At 40.6% G+C, this 18438-nt stretch overlaps 1 protein-coding gene across 2 annotated transcripts; it reads right to left on the bottom strand.

Annotated features, from left to right (window-relative positions):
- Positions 1 to 8162: 8162 nt before the first annotated feature.
- Positions 8163 to 11400, bottom strand: pou3f3b (POU class 3 homeobox 3b). Of its 2 annotated transcripts, none has more exons than XM_077513741.1 (2): positions 9461 to 11400; positions 8163 to 9117 (listed from the first exon to the last, which is right to left on the bottom strand). In XM_077513741.1, exons 1-2 carry the CDS (start codon positions 10772 to 10774, stop codon positions 9019 to 9021), a joined length of 1413 nt encoding a protein of 470 aa, XP_077369867.1. In that variant the 5' UTR covers positions 10775 to 11400; the 3' UTR covers positions 8163 to 9018. The 2 variants fall into 2 exon arrangements, with proteins under 2 accessions (XP_077369867.1, XP_077369869.1); XM_077513743.1 differs by having other exon boundaries at positions 9470 to 11400.
- Between the last annotated feature and the right edge of the window lie 7038 nt (positions 11401 to 18438).

Here is an 18438-nt window from a genome sequence, read left to right as displayed (position 1 = left end):
CTCGACTTGACTAGTTAGCATGCAAGCTGTGATGATGATGCGTATTGTCAAAAGTCAAAAATTTGTTGTACACAAGTATCAAGTGCAGGATTAGCGTCTGGCGTGCAACGATGCTGGGGGAACAATTACTGGTAATTAAATATGTAGCAGTTAGTGTGAAAAGATAATGACGTCCTTGGTGTATCGAAGCAATGAATGACTTTTATTCGGGTGAGCAAAAGCCTTGAAATGGCAGCGGAAGCCACTCGCAGTGTTTGAGCACAAGCAACCTCTGTGTTTGCTTTTGTAAAAAATTTTTTTAGACATTTAGCAGATGTTTGTGCCGTTTGATGGTAAAAGTCTCCTTCCTCTTACATTGACGCTGCTTGAGAGGAGCCGCGTCTCGCTAAGCGGATTGGCCAGATTGGAGGAATCGCGTCGAGTTTCATCCTCACACTTTCCCGCTCGCTCCTCGCCAGATTACCTGCAAACTCTTTTCCGCATCGCAGCACCAGCCCAGCCCGAGCATCCGCACGCTCGCATATTGCTGGAAATGCTGAGGATTATTGAGCTCATTTGTGGCTGGCGCGGGTGTCTAATGTCGAACCTGCAAGTACCGGCGGGCCATCATTAGTAATCGATTCCATCCAGCGGCTCCAAATGGTTACAGCAGCAAATGTTTTCCAATCTGCAGTTTGCGTTGGTTAATGAGATACGGAGCGAGACGCTCGCTCTTCCTTCACCTCGGCTCGCTTTTCTCGCGAGTGTCGCTTTAATCCACGCACCCGCGCCTCAGCCTGTCACAAATGTTTTGTGTGGGTCCAAATGCACGCACGCACGAGTTCTTCGTGTCATTTAGGAGCTTGTATGCTTGAATGGCCACAACAAAACAGTTCCTGCCTGCAGGCGTTTTGCAGACAAACATCAACTTTTACTCAAATGTTTTTTTGTGTTTTTTTAAACATGCACACCTTCTTACTGCTTACACTATTTGAAAAGTATTAGCCTACACAGGTTTTGTACGGTGGCCCTGAAGTGCAAAACGAAAAAAAAAAAAACTGACACAACTCCAAATCAAAAACCACAAAAAACAACAACAACAACACCACAGCAAAGCAAAAAATCACACAAACAAAAAGTTCATCACAAACACAAATCAGAAAACACAAACACAAAATATGAAACGAAAAACCAAAAAGGTAAACGCAAACACAAATCAAAAACAAACAAAAAACAATATTTAAAATAAAAAATGGAATGCAAACACAAATCAAAAAACACAAACACAAAAACCGGAACAAAACAACCAAAAGGTTACCGCAAACACAAAACGAATTACCGCAACATTTTCCGAATGGAAGTAGTTGGTAGGCGGGGAGAGGGGGAGGGCAAGATGCACCTCTCACCCAATCAGACGTGAGTATGGTTTCTCCTGCCCTCCCCCCCACCTACCAACTACTTCCATTAGGAAAATGTTGCGGTAACTCGTTTTTTGTGTGTGTGTGTTTGCTGTCAACTTTTGGTTATTTTGTTCCGGTTTTTGTGTTTGTGTTTTTGTTTGTGTTTGCATTACATTCTACTTGTTTTACATTGTTTTTTGTTTGTTTTGTATTTGTGTTTGCGATTACTTTTTTTGTTTGTCATTTCATATTTTGTTTGTGTTTTCTGATTTGTGTTTGTGATGACCTTTTCGTTTATGTGATTTTGATTTGCTTTGGTGCTTTGTTTTTATTTTTTGATTTACAGTTGTCAGTTGTTGTTTTTTTGCTTTTGCATTCTGCATTTCGGTGCTACCGTAGGGTTTGCAAAATTGAAAACAATGCAAAATACAATACAACTGTGAAGAATATTTGTGTTGGGGGATTGTTGCCCTGTCATCCTGCAAAGATTTTCAGAAGTGTTTGAAAATATCTGTGCTGCTCAAATTAATTGATACATTTTTTCAGCTCACTTTGAGACTAACTACTTGTTGATCGATATATATATATATTTTTTTTTTGTATTGTGATGAGTGAATTATTTGTTGTACTGTATTTGTGAAGTGACTTAAGTGATGCTTTTGAGGATAACTACAAATTACAGCCTGCAAACAGTCCAGGGTGGGCGTCTCATATTAACCAATTACTCAGGAGAAGCAAAATAGTTGGAAGAACTGGTTGGAAAAGAATTTCATCAAATGATGTCATATGTGTCGCCAATTGAAGTGGGTTGGGGGGGGGGGGGGGTGTCGCAGCAGGTTCGCAGCCGTGGCTCCTGATGTAAGCAGTATTGACAAAGCCATGAGAGATGTATATCCGCTCACTCCCCAATGACTCCCCCTCCCTTCTGCTGTCACCAAGGTAACTGCCGCCTGCATGGCCAACAGCCTGTCGGGACAATCCGTAGTCAGCCAGCTGGAGCATACGTGTCACTTTCAGACAAAAACAAAAACAAAAAACCTTTATCTACTGCAGGGGTGTCCAAACTTTTTCATTTGAGGGCCACATACAGAAAATCAGAAGGACGCAAGGGCCACGTAATGTTATGAAGAGAAATTGTGTTTAGTCCTAAAAATTGTACAAATAATTTATTTGTGCTTTTGCATATTTAGAAAAACGCTACAGTACATAAACCAATTTATTTGTAATATGACAGGAGGGTTATTATAGTTTTGGAATTTTTTATTTTAGTTTTTAATTATTTTGAGTTTTGTTTTTTAAATTTACTTAGTTTTAATTAGTTTTCAGGGTGGTTCTGTTAGTTTTTATTAGATTTAGTTCTTTAATAAATTCTTACTTTTAGTTTAGTTTTAGTATTAGTTTTAGTTAAAAAAAAAAGTATATTACTTATTACTTTATCAAAATAAATCTACTAAAAATCACATTTAAAATCATCCGCAAAGGCTCATGCATTAAATTACTTACCAAAGACTAAAACGAAGAACATGTTTGCTATAATTATAGTTAGTTTTAGCTAGTTTTGTAAGCATAATATGTAGTTTGTTAGTTTTCGGTTTTTAAAAAGCAAAATTGTTTTTTGAATTTTAGTTTGTTATTTCGTTAGTTTTCGTTACCTAAAATAACCTTTAATAGCACCTGTGTTTTTTTCTCGACACCCTCCCTTCTTACTTTGACCATCTCCAACCATTTTTGTTTTTATTAATTCATTTTAACTAAGTCAAATGCCATTTTTAGCATATGTTGCGGGCCACTGAAAAATGGACGGTGGGCCGCAAATGGCCCCCGGGCCGTAGTTTGGACACCCTTGATCTACTGGGATGATGTCATCGTCTGAATGTTTGCTGCTGGTGAAACACAAAATGTATGCGCCAATAGGATCATGCCACAACTCAATCAAAAGTTGTTCTATTAAGGCAGGGGTGGCAGAACTGCGGTCCTCGAGGGCCAGAGTCCTGCAGGTTTGATAGTTTTCCCTACTCAAAGTGGAGCTGATTCCAGTCAACAGGCTCGTTATCAGGCTTCTGCAGAGCTTGCTGATGAGCTGATCATGAATCAGCTGGGTTGAAGAAGGGAAATATCCAAAACCTGCAGGACTGCTGCCCTCAAGGACCGGGTCTCGACACACGTGTAACACTGCAGGGGTGTCAAAATATTTTTTTTATTTTTTTGTGAAGAGCTATAAAAACAAGTTGAGCGAATTGATAAATGTCAACGCATCAAGCCGATAAACTTTGAAGTGTGCAACTAAACTATAAAAGTTGGCAGTTTTGCTGTGAAAGTTGGCTGTCGCACATTTCGCTACAAAGGAGCAAGCTAGTTTACGCACCTGTTGGCCTTGTCCTTAGTTAATTAAAGAGATTCAAACTATACATGACTGTTTTGGGCACAAAAACTTTTTTTTTTTTTTAATAATAGTGTAGTTATTATTTCCTGTCCTGGTTGACCAGCTCCGTGGGCTAGTGGCAGTAATGCACTTTATTTTGGAATCAGCCAGTCCTCTCTGCTGCTCGTCTCCTTACTGGTGCCCGTAAGAGGGAGCACATAACCCCTATCCTGGCCTCTCTTCACTGGCTGCCCATGAAATCTAGAGTCCACTTTAAGATTCTTCTATTTGTTTTCAAATCCCTGAGACGGGAGGTCGTGGTTCAAAACTTGGCCGAGTCATACCAAAGCCTACAAAAATTTGCCATTTGCCTCCTTTCTTGACACGCAGCATGAAGGCTTGGAATTGGGAGGGCTAGATCGCCAAACGATTCCCGAGCGCGGCCCCTGCTGCTGTTCATCGCTCCCTCGGGGGGTGATGGCTCCAAAGTAATCACTTTTTTAAAAGACATGCATGTTTTACAACACGTAACATTGCATGCCAACACGGCAGGTCATTTTCAATTCTTTGGTCAATAATTTGTAAAAAAAAAAAAAAACTAGACAAAACAAAACACCTATGGTGTTGACTGACCTATAGCCTATTTGTGGAAAAAAAAAATAGATATATATGAAATTTGCCAAATTTTGGCATAGTTTTTGGGCCAAACCAACATTACAAATTGTTGGATTACTACATTTGAAATGTACGTTTGGGGGGTTCAAACCTACATCCTTGGGTAGTCTGTCTTTAATAAAGACTCTAAATTACCCCCCAAAAAATTATTGTGAAGCGTGTGAGTGGTTTGTCCTCAAATGTGGCAAAGTCACTCCAGCTCACCTGGCACTCTAATTGGGAGGGGAAAAAAGATAGATGCGGATTTTTTTCTTTTTGGCTAAATTATTTAATTAAACACAGGGGAAACGACTATTTTCTCTTATAATAATAAATATAAAAGTACGTCTATATATTCCAATTGTGCATTATGCAGAGATCATGAAAGATGTGCTCAAATGACAAGTGATGCTTGAAAAAGGTACACATAATAATTATTGTGTCAGCTGAGCAACAAAACCCAAACGTATTGAAACTTACCTCAATCAGCAATAGCGATTGTAATCACGTGATAGGTGCAATTCTACTTTGTTGTTTTTACGCGGGGAGGTTGAGCAACGATATACGACATGAGCCGTCAAAACGTCATAGTAAGCTTTTCAATAATACGTGTGAGGAGTCACACACGTGTCGACTGTAGATGTGAAAGATCACTAATTAGCTTCCTCATGCATGGTTCCCTTGGCAACCACTAAACCTTGTCGATATCTTTTGTGGGGATCATCAGGCGCTTTTTTATTTAAACCCTCCAATTGACTACAAAGATGCGTGCCTGAAAACAGCATTTACATTGGAAAGAAATAAAACAGATTTGATTCTTTTTTTCTGTCTTTCTTTCTTTATTTATTTATTTCTTTAAAAAACTAATCTAAACGCGTGCAACATATCTTGTAACAAAATACTGGGAGCTAAACACGGCAGCCTTATTTAAAGTTATTTAGCCTACTGTACTGTGAATGAGCTTTTCAAATTCAAGAGTCGGTCGAGTGGCCACTGGGCGGCGCTGCAGGGTCAAAGATTTCATGTGCTACGGTTTCTTCCCAATTAAATAGTTTGATTTATGGATTACCTTTATTTACACACAGTATATTAATTACATTGTGAAATAATATTTATTATTGTTTTGATGAATTATAATAGTTAAAATATTACACAGCCTATAAATAAATACATTAAAAAAATAACATTGAAATATAAAATGATATTTAGAAAAGAATAATTGCACGGTTGCACCAGATAAATAAAATACGATTATGTGTGTTTAACTAGGCCTCAAGTAAACGTACATTATTGCAAATTTCGATTTCAACGCAATCCTCCGAAAAACATTTGCTGTTCGCTGACTTATTTCACTGCATGCGACACGCTGAAATGACTTTTTGTTTCTTTGTTCAATTACATTAAGATGTACAGTCGATAGATAGATAGATAGATAGATAGATAGATAGATAGATAGATAGATAGATAGATAGATAGATAGATAGATAGATAGATAGATAGATAGATAGATAGATAGATAGATAGATAGATAGATAGATAGCATATATGCATGACGAATTGTAATTAACGCGGCATTTGTATTTATTTATATATTTAGAAAACATTTCCTGCCAGGTAGTCAGTCAGTAGGCCTATAAGTGATCCGCGTTGTGCAAAGGTATAAGTCGAGAAAAATGAAAGCGAATTCAGCAGATGAGCTGAAGTTCCCCTCTTGTACCTGTTCGCAACAGCGTGACCTTCACAATTTATGAAGAGGAACCCCCGAGAATGACGTCATTTCTGCAACACCACAAATTCCATCACCTGCATGAGATGATGATGCTCGTTTGTCTTTCTCTTTTAATGTCAATTTCTAGCAAATACAATAAACTCAACGGTCATAATAATACTAATTGATTCATGTGTAAGTTATTGAAGGCAGTTAAGTGCGATGTGATGGAATTTATTTAAGACAAACATTTTTTTATGGTAAATTAAGTTTGAATTGGTTAACAACAGCGCAACATTATTGGTCATTTAAATGAGTGCCGTTAAATTTGGCGTGAGGAGGTGAGTGTTTATGTATCTGTAAATAAACAATTGTAATATAGTAAATACGAACAGTCTTCATTATTTGTTCCTTGAATTGTTTTAGAAAACTCGGAATATCGTAACTATATAATCATGCACGCGTGGATTAAATACAGATGTAAGATTTCCAACAGGAGAAGCTGAAAAGAAAGTTCTGATCGACGTCGTGTATGGTAATATTGAATTAAATATGTATTCAATAACAGTGCGGCCAAATCAACCTTATCAGGACCTAATAATTAATTGGCCCTATACTTAATATTCACGTCGTGGAACATGCAGGCCTTTATTGGATATGATTGCAGAAGAGCACATAGATCAAATATTAATCGGGGCAATTATTTCTTATGACTTCAGCGAAGCAGCCACTTCCTGTCGGAGTCTGATTGAAAAATTAGCAGCAATTAAAAGTTTGCATTGTGCGAGAAATCCCCCCCATGCAGATCATGGACCTTAAGAAGTCGTTTTAGGAGCACAGTGCAGCCGCTTCGATATTGTTGCCCCCCCCATTTTAGGCCTCACGAGCACGCACACATGCACGCGAACGCACGCACACCTCGCAGCCAACATATAGGCTTGAGGAGCCATGAAGAGAAAAAAAAAAGCCAAAGCTGCTGCAGAATAGGCGGATCAAAACCCATTATGAGATTTGAAGCTGCTTTTGTGTATTGGGCCCGCTTGAATCTCTCAGCAGCTAGCAAGCAAGCAACGCGTGCGTGCGCGCGTGCGCATATGCATGGAGAAGGATCATGTTAGTGAGTTGCAGCTTGACTTTTCCCAAGTGGACAAAAAAACACAAAAACAAAAAAAAAGCACAAGCAACAATTATTTGCATTTTCGCTTGAAAAAAAATGATTCACTTGTTGAAAACAAATGATCAAAATCGTATAAGCGGTTGATGAAAATAAAGTTTGGAATGACTTTTCAACAGTAAATAGTAGGAGACAAAGAAGTGCATCTATGTGATCATTCAATTCGGTTGCTAAGCAACTAGTGCGGGAATTCATCCGCGAAATTCAAAACGTACGTCGCAAGGACACGCACGTTCTGTGCAGTTCTGGCGAGAAAGAAAAGTTTAAAAAAAAAAAAAAAAAAAAAAAGTCCACCAAGACACATGACTCACATGCACGAATATGTTTAGCAATCAGATTTTTGTCAACAGTTTATCAATGACCTGAAATATGAACACATCACATCTCCTATGGGTGCATGGGGGAAAGCGCCCCCCCACCCCCCCAAAAAATAAAAAATAAAACAACTGACCACATTTTATATAAATAAATTATATCTAAACGATTAAAAATGAAAATACATAAATTAATAAGACGTAATAATTAAACGAATTAATATAAAAAATACGGCGATAAACAACACGTCCATTCTATTTTTTTGATCGCAGTGAATTCTCCAATGCAGTAAACTTTAAATGGGCCCCATGAACAAGGCAGGAATTGGGCCTGAGAATCCTGAGAAGCAAACACATGGAAACAAACGACTTCATGCTTTCTTCGTTTCAACGCTGCTGCATCAACGCCGACATTCGTCAAATTGTTTTGCACCGCACGCCACTATTTTACACTCCAAAATGTCTTACGACATTGCATTCTACGTGTGTGCATGAAAAGAAGAACACACCCCTAAATATAATAATCATAATAATAATAATACGTGTCAATTTAACACACAAGATATCTGCATTTGATTCTACCAAATTTATTGTGTCTCAATCAGCTCATACGGAACCACTAGTGAAATTAAATTACAATCAAATGATCACATGAAAAGATAGCAACAACGGCAGCTTGTGTTGATTTGTGCTCCTCCACAATAACAAAAAAAAAAAAGAGAAAAAGAAAAGAAGCCGAAATAGAAGGAGAGAAAAAATAACAAAAAAGCAACTCACACAAGTGGGGTGGGAAATAAATTACCGTTTGGAATAATTCATATACCGAATAAAATATTCAAAGAAATCATTCTGCTGAAAAATACAAAAGTAAATAATTCCGATCAGCATCTGATCTAAGTGATCTCTATTGCCGGCTTCACAGATTGTTTATTAAAACCTACCAAAGAATACTGCTTAGAAAGGGCAGCATTAATCATAATCATAATAATAATAATTATAATATGTCCACTCAGTCACACTTGGCAAAACATTTTGAGATTTTTTTTCCCCCTCGACAAATAAGTGCAGCTTGAAGTCTTTGTCAAATGTCTCAATTTGTTGAAATATAAAACGGGGAGAAGAAGAATCCACACCTGCACGTCCATTAAATAAGAAAATAAGCACAAAAAAAAAGAAAGATCTTTGAGATCTGGTGGGTTTTGGGGAACAGTCCACTTCCGGTCTTTTTTTTTTTGTCGTGGAAAAAAAAATCCCTGATCCTTCGAATGTGGGGAAGAAGAAAGCTTGCTGGATGTCGTTGAAACTGAAGGGGGACAACAAAAAGCTGGCAGGCCCTTTTGTCTCCATCTCACAGGACGGTGGTCGTCGTTTTGGGTGCATCAAAACAACACTCGGTGATGGAGGGATGAAGTGTCTTGGTGTGTTTCTCAATGCGCCAAAATTACCTGGTGGAATGAACTTGTGGTTGTCACCCTCTGGTCGCTCGCCTCACTCGCATCTTTTAAGTAATCTACTAAAAAATGCCCCTGAAAGAAACAAGCAGAAGGAACCTTTTAGGTTAAAAGACATTTCAGGGCCCTGAAGAAGAAGAAGATGATGATGCGTTTGTTCTCAAGGGGGGTTGGGAGGGAAAAGCGGTTCAAGGTTCTCTTTGTTTTGTTTTCTCTCTCTCTCTCTCTGTGCTGAAAAATAGACATTTTTTCTTTTCTTTTTTTTTGCAGTCATTCACATTCCCTCACAATCACAGTATCAAAATGCTGCTATGCACGGCGATAGTCTGCGCGTTAAATTAGAAAGCATTGTGCTCTATGTTTCACTGAACAACCGTTTGCAGTCCATGGAGGAGGGGGGCGGCGTTTCTGCACTCACATTGCCGACCTGCGAGTACGCGTCCTCCGGCGTGTGCGCCTGCACTCCCGGCGGCGTCATCCGCTTCTCCTTCTGCCTCCGGTTGCAAAACCACACCCGCACCACCTCCTTCTCCAGCTGCAGGTTGTCCGCCAGGGTGGTGATCTCCTGCGCCGAGGGCTTGGGGCACTTGAGGAAGTGGCTCTCCAGGGCCCCCTTGACGCTCACCTCGATGGACGTGCGCTTCTTGCGCTTGCGGCCCTGCGCGGCGATCTTGTCGATGCTGGTGGGGCTGCCGGTGGACGAGTCGGCCTCCTCCAGCCACTTGTTCAGCAGCGGCTTCAGCTTGCACATGTTCTTGAAGCTGAGCTGCAGGGCCTCGAAGCGGCAGATGGTGGTCTGCGAGAAGACGTTGCCGTAGAGCGTGCCCAGCGCCAGGCCCACGTCCGCCTGCGTGAAGCCCAGCTTGATGCGGCGCTGCTTGAACTGCTTGGCGAACTGCTCCAGGTCGTCCGAGGTGGGCGTGTCGTCGTCCGAGTGCGGCTCGTGGCAGCTGTTGACGCCGCCGCCGTGGTGCTGCTGCTGCTGCTGCTGCTGCTGATGCGGATGATGCTGGTGCTGGTGGTGGTGATGGTGGTGGTGGTGGTGCGGGTGGCCGCCGTGGTCCAAATCCGGCGTGTCGCCCCTCACCTGCAGGGCCGGGTGCACCAGGCTCTGGCTCCCGGGGCTCAGCATGCCGTTGACGGTGAAGCTCCCCGGCTGGGAGTAGATGAGCGACTGCTGCTGTTGCTGCTGCTGTTGCTGCTGCGCCCCCGAGATGGAGCTGATGTGCGCCGCCGCGCCGCTGCCCCAAGCCCCCGCGTGAGTCTGGTGGGCCGCCGCCGCCGCCGCCGCCGCTAAGTGAGGCGGCACTGGCCGGTGGTGCAGCGCCGTGCCCGTGTGGAGCTCGTCCCTGCTGGCCGAGCTTTTTACGTCTTGCTGCTGCTGCTGCTGCGGGCTGCAGGCGCCGCTCGACCAGGGCGAGCCGGCTTCGGCCGCGGCCACGGCGGCGGCCGCCGCGGCGGCAGCTGCCGCGGCGGCGTGCGGGAGGGAAGTCACCCACTGGTGGGCATGGCTCAGCATGTGGCCGCCGTTGCTCGCCGCCGCCATCGCGCCTTGCATAAAGTCACTTGGCGCCATCTTAATGGAGGGGTCCCCTCGGTAGCCCCCCGCGGAGGTCACGGCAGCGCTGGCCGGCTGCATGCCGCCGCCGCCTCCCGAGTCAGCGTGCACGATGGAGCCGGACGACAGGATGCTGTTGCTGCCCAGATAAGGGTTGGAAGCCGCGGTGGCCATCCCGTCGAGCCTTATGAATATGTTTGTGGATATATAGCCCCCCCTCCCTTTCTACAGTCACTTCGTTCGCTCGTTCGTGTGCAGGGCAAATTAGAGCTCATGAATTATTCAAACTTGAAAAAGTACGGCTTGCCGCACACCATACGCGCGTGCGTGCGTAAAAGGAACCCAAAAAAAAAAGGCCAAAAAGATGGATCGGAGACTGAATAAAATCCGCGTGCATTTACAGCATTCGGGCTTCTCCAAAGTCCTTTTAAAACATGTGCAGTCCGTGAACAAAGTTTGGCGGCTGAAAATGTGGACATTAAAATTCAATTATGAATGGAAAAGGCGTCGTCCCAAACAAACTTTTGGTGGTCAGGAAAAAGAAAGAAAGAAAAAAGCTTGCAAATTGAATCCCAGTTTATGTTCCCTTTGGATGTCAAAAACAAACAAAAAAATAAAAAATATGAGCGCAGTCCTTTTTGTAATTCAGTCCGATTTCTCGCTCGTTTTAATCTTCTTTTCTAGCAGTGAGGAGTCTTTGTCTTTGTTCCGTTTTGATATATTTAAAGCTGGCAAAGCGCAAACTCCAGTTGAAGTAGAATTCGTCGGGAGAGTGCGAGGAACTGCTCGCTCGTCTCTCATTCGCTTGTTCTGTCTCTCCTTCTCTCTCTCCCTGACCGGCCGTCAAGTCCCGCCTCCCCCCCCTGCGCCCCCCGATTCCCGAACCCCGCCCCCGAGCACGAGCACGAGGACTCGCGGATGTTTACCCCGTTCCTCGCCGCTGATTGGCTGCCCGGGGAATGATTGGCATGCAGGCACGAGCATGCCTCGCTGCGGGCGCAAGACGAAAACTCCTTCCGGCTCTTCCGATTGGCTTCTTCTTAATTGCAGCCCAAACAAAAACCAGAAGCTTATAAAGTGTGACCTCTTTTTTTGTGTTTGTGATATATATATATATATATATATATATATATATATATATATATATATATATATATATATATATATATATATATATATGTATATCCATCCATCCATTTTCTTGACCGCTTATTCCTCACAAGGGTCGCGGGGGCTGCTGGCGCCTATCCCAGCTGGCTCTGGGGAGTAGGCGGGGGACACCCTGGACCGGTTGCCAACCAATCGCAGATATATATATATATATATATATATATATATATATATATATATATATATATATATATATATATATATATATATATATATATATATATATATATTATTTAAAAGTAGTTTTGCTGAATTTTGAAAGCATTAAATTTTACAATATACATTTCTGTCACATATATTAATTAAGATTTTTCAAGTTCTGTAATTTGTTTATATTATTAAATGATCAATTAAAATATATTGTCAAATAAAATGTGCACATGCACGAAAAAAAATACGTCCATCGTCACCCTGCGTGATTTGGTCAATAAAACAGATTTTAATCAATCAATCAATCAATGTTTAGAAGAAGGAATCAACATTAATTCTCAATAAGACATTGATGGCTTCATCCCCAAAATTTTTTTCCCCCAAAAAGATATTCTTTTTTTTACATTCTTTACTTTTGATTTATTAAACATGCAAAAAAAAAAAAAAAAAAATCCATCAATAAATTATCTATATGTATTTTAAAACCTGCTCAGTCAAAGCTTTTCTTTAAGGTGATAAAACAAATAGTGTGAATTAAGCTCCAATTCCCTAACGAATTGATCCACCTCTGCACAGAGCTGAGTTCCACTCACTTTCAGGACCAAAACACCAGCAAAAAAAAAAAAAAAAAAAAAAAAACATTGGAAAAATACAACTTTGAAACAGAACACAAATTCAAGGTTGCTAATTTTGCTTCTGAAATTGAATTATGTATTGTATATTGTGACAAAATTGTTATTTTAGTTTTTAGTTTAGAACAAGTTCTTCACATTTGTGCAAAACCACCTCAAATAACATATATATATATATATATTAGGGGTGTTAAAAAAATCGATTCAGCAATATATCATAATATTAAAGCGCACAATTGTCGAATTGATTCAATAGCTTGTGAGGAGTAAGCGGTTCAGAAAATGGATGGATGGATTTTATTTCAATGCTGCTCAAACATGAAACAGATTACAACCTGTTTGCAGTGGCTCACAGTTATAAGACTGAAGTTTCAGATAAATAAATAACACATTTTCATCCAAATCTTGCTTTGTACATGTACAAGTTTACTGATTAGTATTTTCTAAATTTGAATCGGGATTAATCGGTATTGAATCGAATTGTGACCTATGAATCGTGATACGAATCGAATCGTCAGGTATGAGGCAATTCAGCAATTCATATATATATATATATATATATATATATAAATATATGAGAGAGTGAGAGAGAGATGCGGAGGCCGCTAAAAATGGCCAACGGGCCGCAAAAGGCCCCCAGGCTTTAGTTTGGGCACGCCTGCAACAAAGCCATGCACACCTTCTCAAGACAACCACGCAGAAATGAAATGACACCCCTGATTCACTCAAACAACACCCCCTCTCGGGATGGGTGTCTGCATCCCACTGTGCCCATTTTTTCCCCGTCATGTACCTGCATGCCAGGTAAAGTCCAGCACATGCAGCAGCAGGCGGATTTGTGGAACATGTCACGCATGAACTCGAACCTTCTCTCCAAAGCTCTCCGAATTAAAGATGGCGCAACAAGGGACGCTAAAGGGATTTAGGGAGCAAATGTAAAAGAGTGCAAGGGCGGGCCTGCATGTGTAGTGCATGCCAGTGGACCCCCCCCCCCCACTCTCATCCCAGCGGATTTCATTTGGACCGGGCTCAAGAACGAAAGCTCCTCGTGCGTTTGTTTACATTGTATAGGTTGAATGCAGTCAGGATTTCTGATGATGTTCAAAATGACTGATTGCGCCTTGAAAGTGCTTCTGCAAGGCAGCCCAAAGTGTCACCACATGCAAAATACAACTATACAAAAAAAAATGGCCCCTGTCTGATGCTATGATGCATTTGTTTATTTATTTGTTTATTCTAAAAGGCCCACTTAAGTTCCCTGCTGGTGGACTCGATTTTATTATGCATAAAAAAAAGAAAGGCAGAGGAGAAGAGGGGGGGGGATCATCCCCAAGTATAACAAGAGTCGAACAGTTAGTGCTGATTTTCATTTGCATAAATTTTCATACATTTTAGCGAAAATAATAGCGGGAGCAGAGGAGAGCTGCTGCTCAGTTGAGGCAGAGAAGAAAATCTTGGAAGGGAGCAGCAGCAGCCTGCACTCGCGTCGCAAGAAAAAGCAGTTCAGCATTTCCACAAGTCCGCAACCTTTTTCCTTTCCTGCGCGGACGCGAGCTAAGCACAGATCGCTGTGCCGGGGGAAGATTTCCAGCTTCGTCCCGTTCTACATATTTGAAGCAACCATTCGGCCAAATCGCACTCATGGTCGCACGTTTCAAGAGGGGAGCTTCTTCAAATCAACAAATTTCTTTCGCCGCTTCTGCAGACATTTGAACAACGAGCAGGCAGATGGATAAGCTGCGCGGTTTTGTGCCCAACCTGGAGCGGAGGAAGGAGCCGTCAATCACATTTGAAGTAGGGGGGGCGAGAGAGACCTGCATGCACACGTCCCCGGACACGCGGGGAGACGCCGGAGCTGGAAGCTTCAACATGAGGGAGAACACATCAGGCAAGTGCACTGCTTCACTTTCACATCCGGATACATCGTTTGTTTATAGTTGCGCGTCGGAAACATATTTGCTTTTCCTTTCTTTTTTTGTTTTTAATGTGGTGACTGTTGTTCATGGTTGTTCGCTGATCTTCAAAAATGTTTGATTCCGATGTGAGCATGCACATGTCTCGTCTCTTTCTTTTTTTCTTGCTTTCTTTCTTTCTCACGGGTGGGTTAAAAACTCCTCTTCCTCTCCTCTCGCTCCATTGATGCACGAGCGCATTTCTGAGCCCCGCGCTCGGTCGCCATGGTGAGCCCAATAAAAAGGGGGAACAGTGGTCGCATTAAGCTGTATGTTTGTGCACTGGAGTCGAGAAGAAAAATGTGTCGGTGTCCCGCACGCATCTTGAGCTGCATGCGCAGTAACGTGGGTCACAGAAACCGGCTTAAGGTTGAGGCGAGGGGGGAATTAAAAAAATAAAAATAAATCCATTACGGTTAATTGTTGAAATATGTTTTTTGAAGGCGCCTCACAGGTGGGAAACTGTGATTTCTGTGTGAGTTTATTTAGATGATTCAAACAATTCTCACTTGTAGGAACGTTAGAGCACTTTTTTGTTGTTGTTGTTTAATAAGGCAAAGTACCGTTTCAAAGTGTCATTATTTACACCTTGGGTTATTTATTTGCGGATACAAAAAAATGATAGGCCTATTAGTGATAAAAAATAGGAATATTAAAAAATAAATAATTAATTTTTACCGCCAGGTGTCGCGCCGACTCGTGCCACGTCACTGTGCAAACGCTCGAAATTATTTAACATGATGACTTGAACAATTTCGACGTATAGTGGCAGCCATCTTTTAGTGACAGCTTTAATCTGATTTGAATATTAGTTTTTTTGTTTTTTTTGTTTTTTGTAACCACTCATACACACACCCACACGCAAGCTTACTTGATTTGAATATTAGTTTGTTACTGAAACATAAAAATCGTGAGGTGGAATTCTTCTGCTTCACGATTGGTGCTGAATGATTAAAAAAAAAAATAAAAAAAAAAATAAAACAATAGGTCGACTCGTGCCATTTAGAACACATTTTGTAGCGCCAAAAGTTCAGTGAGAGGTAAAATGATTTTCTATCTGACATGCTGTGTGTGCAGTACATGTATATCGGCCTACATAATGACGGTCTGTATATGCAAATGTTCCGGAATTAGATGCACGACCCTGCATGGCAGCCATCTGCAGCCAACAGCTTTTACAAGCACACGTAAGCGTTGACTTTATCAATGAGTGGCAAGCGCCACCCGGGCATGCAAGCAGGACTCATCATCATCATCATCATCCCGGAAATGAACGAGTGAGTGCAAGACTGGAGATTTAACAGAGAATGTCTGTAAATCGTGACATTAAAAAAAAAAACTATAAATACAAAAACAATGAATCATTGTGTAATTTACATGAATATGTTGTAAAACTCGGAAACAAACACGATCGTTGATTTGACAGGAAGAAAATGTTGAAAAGAAATTCATTCATAAATTCATTTTGAGAATTCACAAAATACTAAGTGTAAAAGAGAAAACATTGCATCGATACAGTTCAAATGAAATCATTGAAGTGTTAGAATATCACATCCAAAAGAAACATGCATTTTACACATTATCTTGTTTAAACCATGTGTAAAAATAATGTTTATTTTTACAGAAACAAAAGTGGAAGCTACGATTACAAAAATAATTTTGTAAAAAAAAAATAAACGAGTTGACAGAACAACTTGTATATTATATATATCTTAAACTTGTAATCCAACAGTCCTTTACTGAATACCTAAAGGGATACTTCACTTATTTAGCCCATGAAAGCAATAAAAAGTGAATATTTTGTCTATCTAATTAATTTAAAATACTTTCATTATTTTTCACATACAATTAGCACCTTTAAAAAGACATTTTGCAACTTGTCGACTAAAAATGACATCACAGGGGCAGCAGGTAACCAATCACAGCTCAGCTTGTCAATGTCACATGACCAAACCTAGAAAACAGGTGAGCCCTTGTGATGTCATTTCCAGTCGACAGCAAGGTGCAAAATGTCTTTTTAAAGGTGCTAATTGTACATGAAAAATAATGAACACATCAAATGTATTATAGGCAAAATATTCGTTTGACTGGCAAAAATGGCTAAATAAGTTAAGTATCCCTTTAAGAACAACAGTTTAGGGTGGCTCAGTGGAAGAGTGGTGGTCTTGCAACTGTGAGGTTGTTGGTTCGATCCCAGTGCAGTGTGATGCTATCAAATTTGCATGAGCAAGATGCTGTGTAATCAGTAAGTGAAATGCAAAAACACTTTGAGGGCATTGGAAGGTAGCAAAGTGTTGTTGTTTTTTAACCATAGAAATAGCATTCTTTAATGTAAATTTTACGCTCAAACATTTTTTTTAACAGTAAAATCTTAGATTAAGTACATTTTATAATTGTAAAATCAACGGTGTCAACACAATCGTTTTCCGTAAACGTAGAAAATGTGTGACCGTAATTTAACGGTACACTTTCGGCAACCACGGCTGCCGATATTTTACCGTAAAAAACAATTTTTTTTTTCTTTTTACAGTGTGGAGAGGCGACGCATGCGTGCAACACTTCGGGCTTTGCAACCATTAATGCCAAGTCCAATTGTAAACATATTGAAATATAGATTTGAAATGACACCCTCCATTAACGTCTGCAGGTGAGGAGCGACATTTCAAAGCAATTTCTACCAGGAATCATATTGAAATATGACATAAAAATATCAATGGTCAAAAATCAATTTAGTCACAATGTGTAACTGCTCCACTCATCAAATGTCTTCTTATTCTCTTTTCTGCCATCAATGTGCGATCGAAAGATTTACTCCCACCTCAAAAGGTGAGTAAACACGTCCAATATTCCGATGCAATATTATATTCCACTATTTTAATTATGGCCCACTTATGGGCTACATAATGTATGTTCTGCCCCCTGGTCTGATGTGGAACGACATATACACGTATGAGTGTGTCAGGCCAAACGTTGATTTAAAGCTGAATTCAACTTGGAGCACGTCAACCAGAATGTGGCCGTTAATTAATTGGCATAAGCACAATATCAGCGCAAGCATTTAACATGTCTTCAATTTCAGACATGCACCAATATAATTTCGTTCCACCTTCCAGCTCAACCATTATTGATATTCTATTCATGAATGAAAGGAAAAAGCGACGTACACCTCATTCCATCATGACTGCTTGTTAGCTTGATAGGCTAACAAGTTTATGTTTTCAGTTATTGATTTCGAGGATGAAGTCAATATCAATGTGATCATTTGGCCCCAACAGGTGAAGCGGTATCATTATCATCATCATGTGCATTGTAGCTAAATTAAAAAATAGCCGGATATGATATAAAAATTGTGACCTTTAATTGGGATGACAGTAAAATGAATTCAAAGCATTTAAGGGGCTTAAATTGAGACGGAAGTGTTCAAGTATGAACACAAACACACGTGAGTGACAGGAGACAGCTTTTGTGTAAGTTTCAGGTGCTTGTGGTAGGTTGGTGCATGTGACCATCGCAGTCCGGCTTAGCGAGAACACCCCCCCCCCCCCCAAAAAAAACAAAAAACAAAACAATTTATGGTTGTGAAAGCAAATCGGCAAATGGACAGAAATTTCTATTCATTTGATCTGTATTACATGTGCGAATAAAGAATGAGATTTGGTTGTCAAGTAGAGATAGACCGATTATCGGCCAGACCGATTATCGGTGCCGATATTTGACATTTTGACAAATATCGGCATTGGACTTTAAAAAAAAAAAAACAAAAAAAAAACTGTTATGTATCTCGCTGAGCGGAAAATCCTTCAAACGTTTTCATCATTCATTTGCAAGATATTCACAGACAGTTTTTTACTTGTTGTAAACACATTTCAAACATATTCAGACAATTTTTCACTGCAAAGATCTTTTGAAACGTTTCACTAACCCCAACAAAACC

Source organism: Festucalex cinctus, chromosome 2 (assembly GCF_051991245.1).
Source record: "Festucalex cinctus isolate MCC-2025b chromosome 2, RoL_Fcin_1.0, whole genome shotgun sequence".
Lineage (NCBI taxonomy): Eukaryota > Metazoa > Chordata > Actinopteri > Syngnathiformes > Syngnathidae > Festucalex > Festucalex cinctus.
This window is presented reverse-complemented; position numbering and strand designations above follow the sequence as displayed.

Coding starts and splice junctions, on each gene's coding strand:
- pou3f3b (XM_077513741.1), bottom strand. CDS start 10,774: ATGGCCACCGCGGCTTCCAACCCTTATCTGGGCAGCAACAGCATCCTG. Junction 9,118..9,460: donor CGTACTCGCAGGTCGGCAAT/GTGAGTGCAGAA, acceptor TGTTTCTTTCAG/GGGCATTTTTTAGTAGATTA.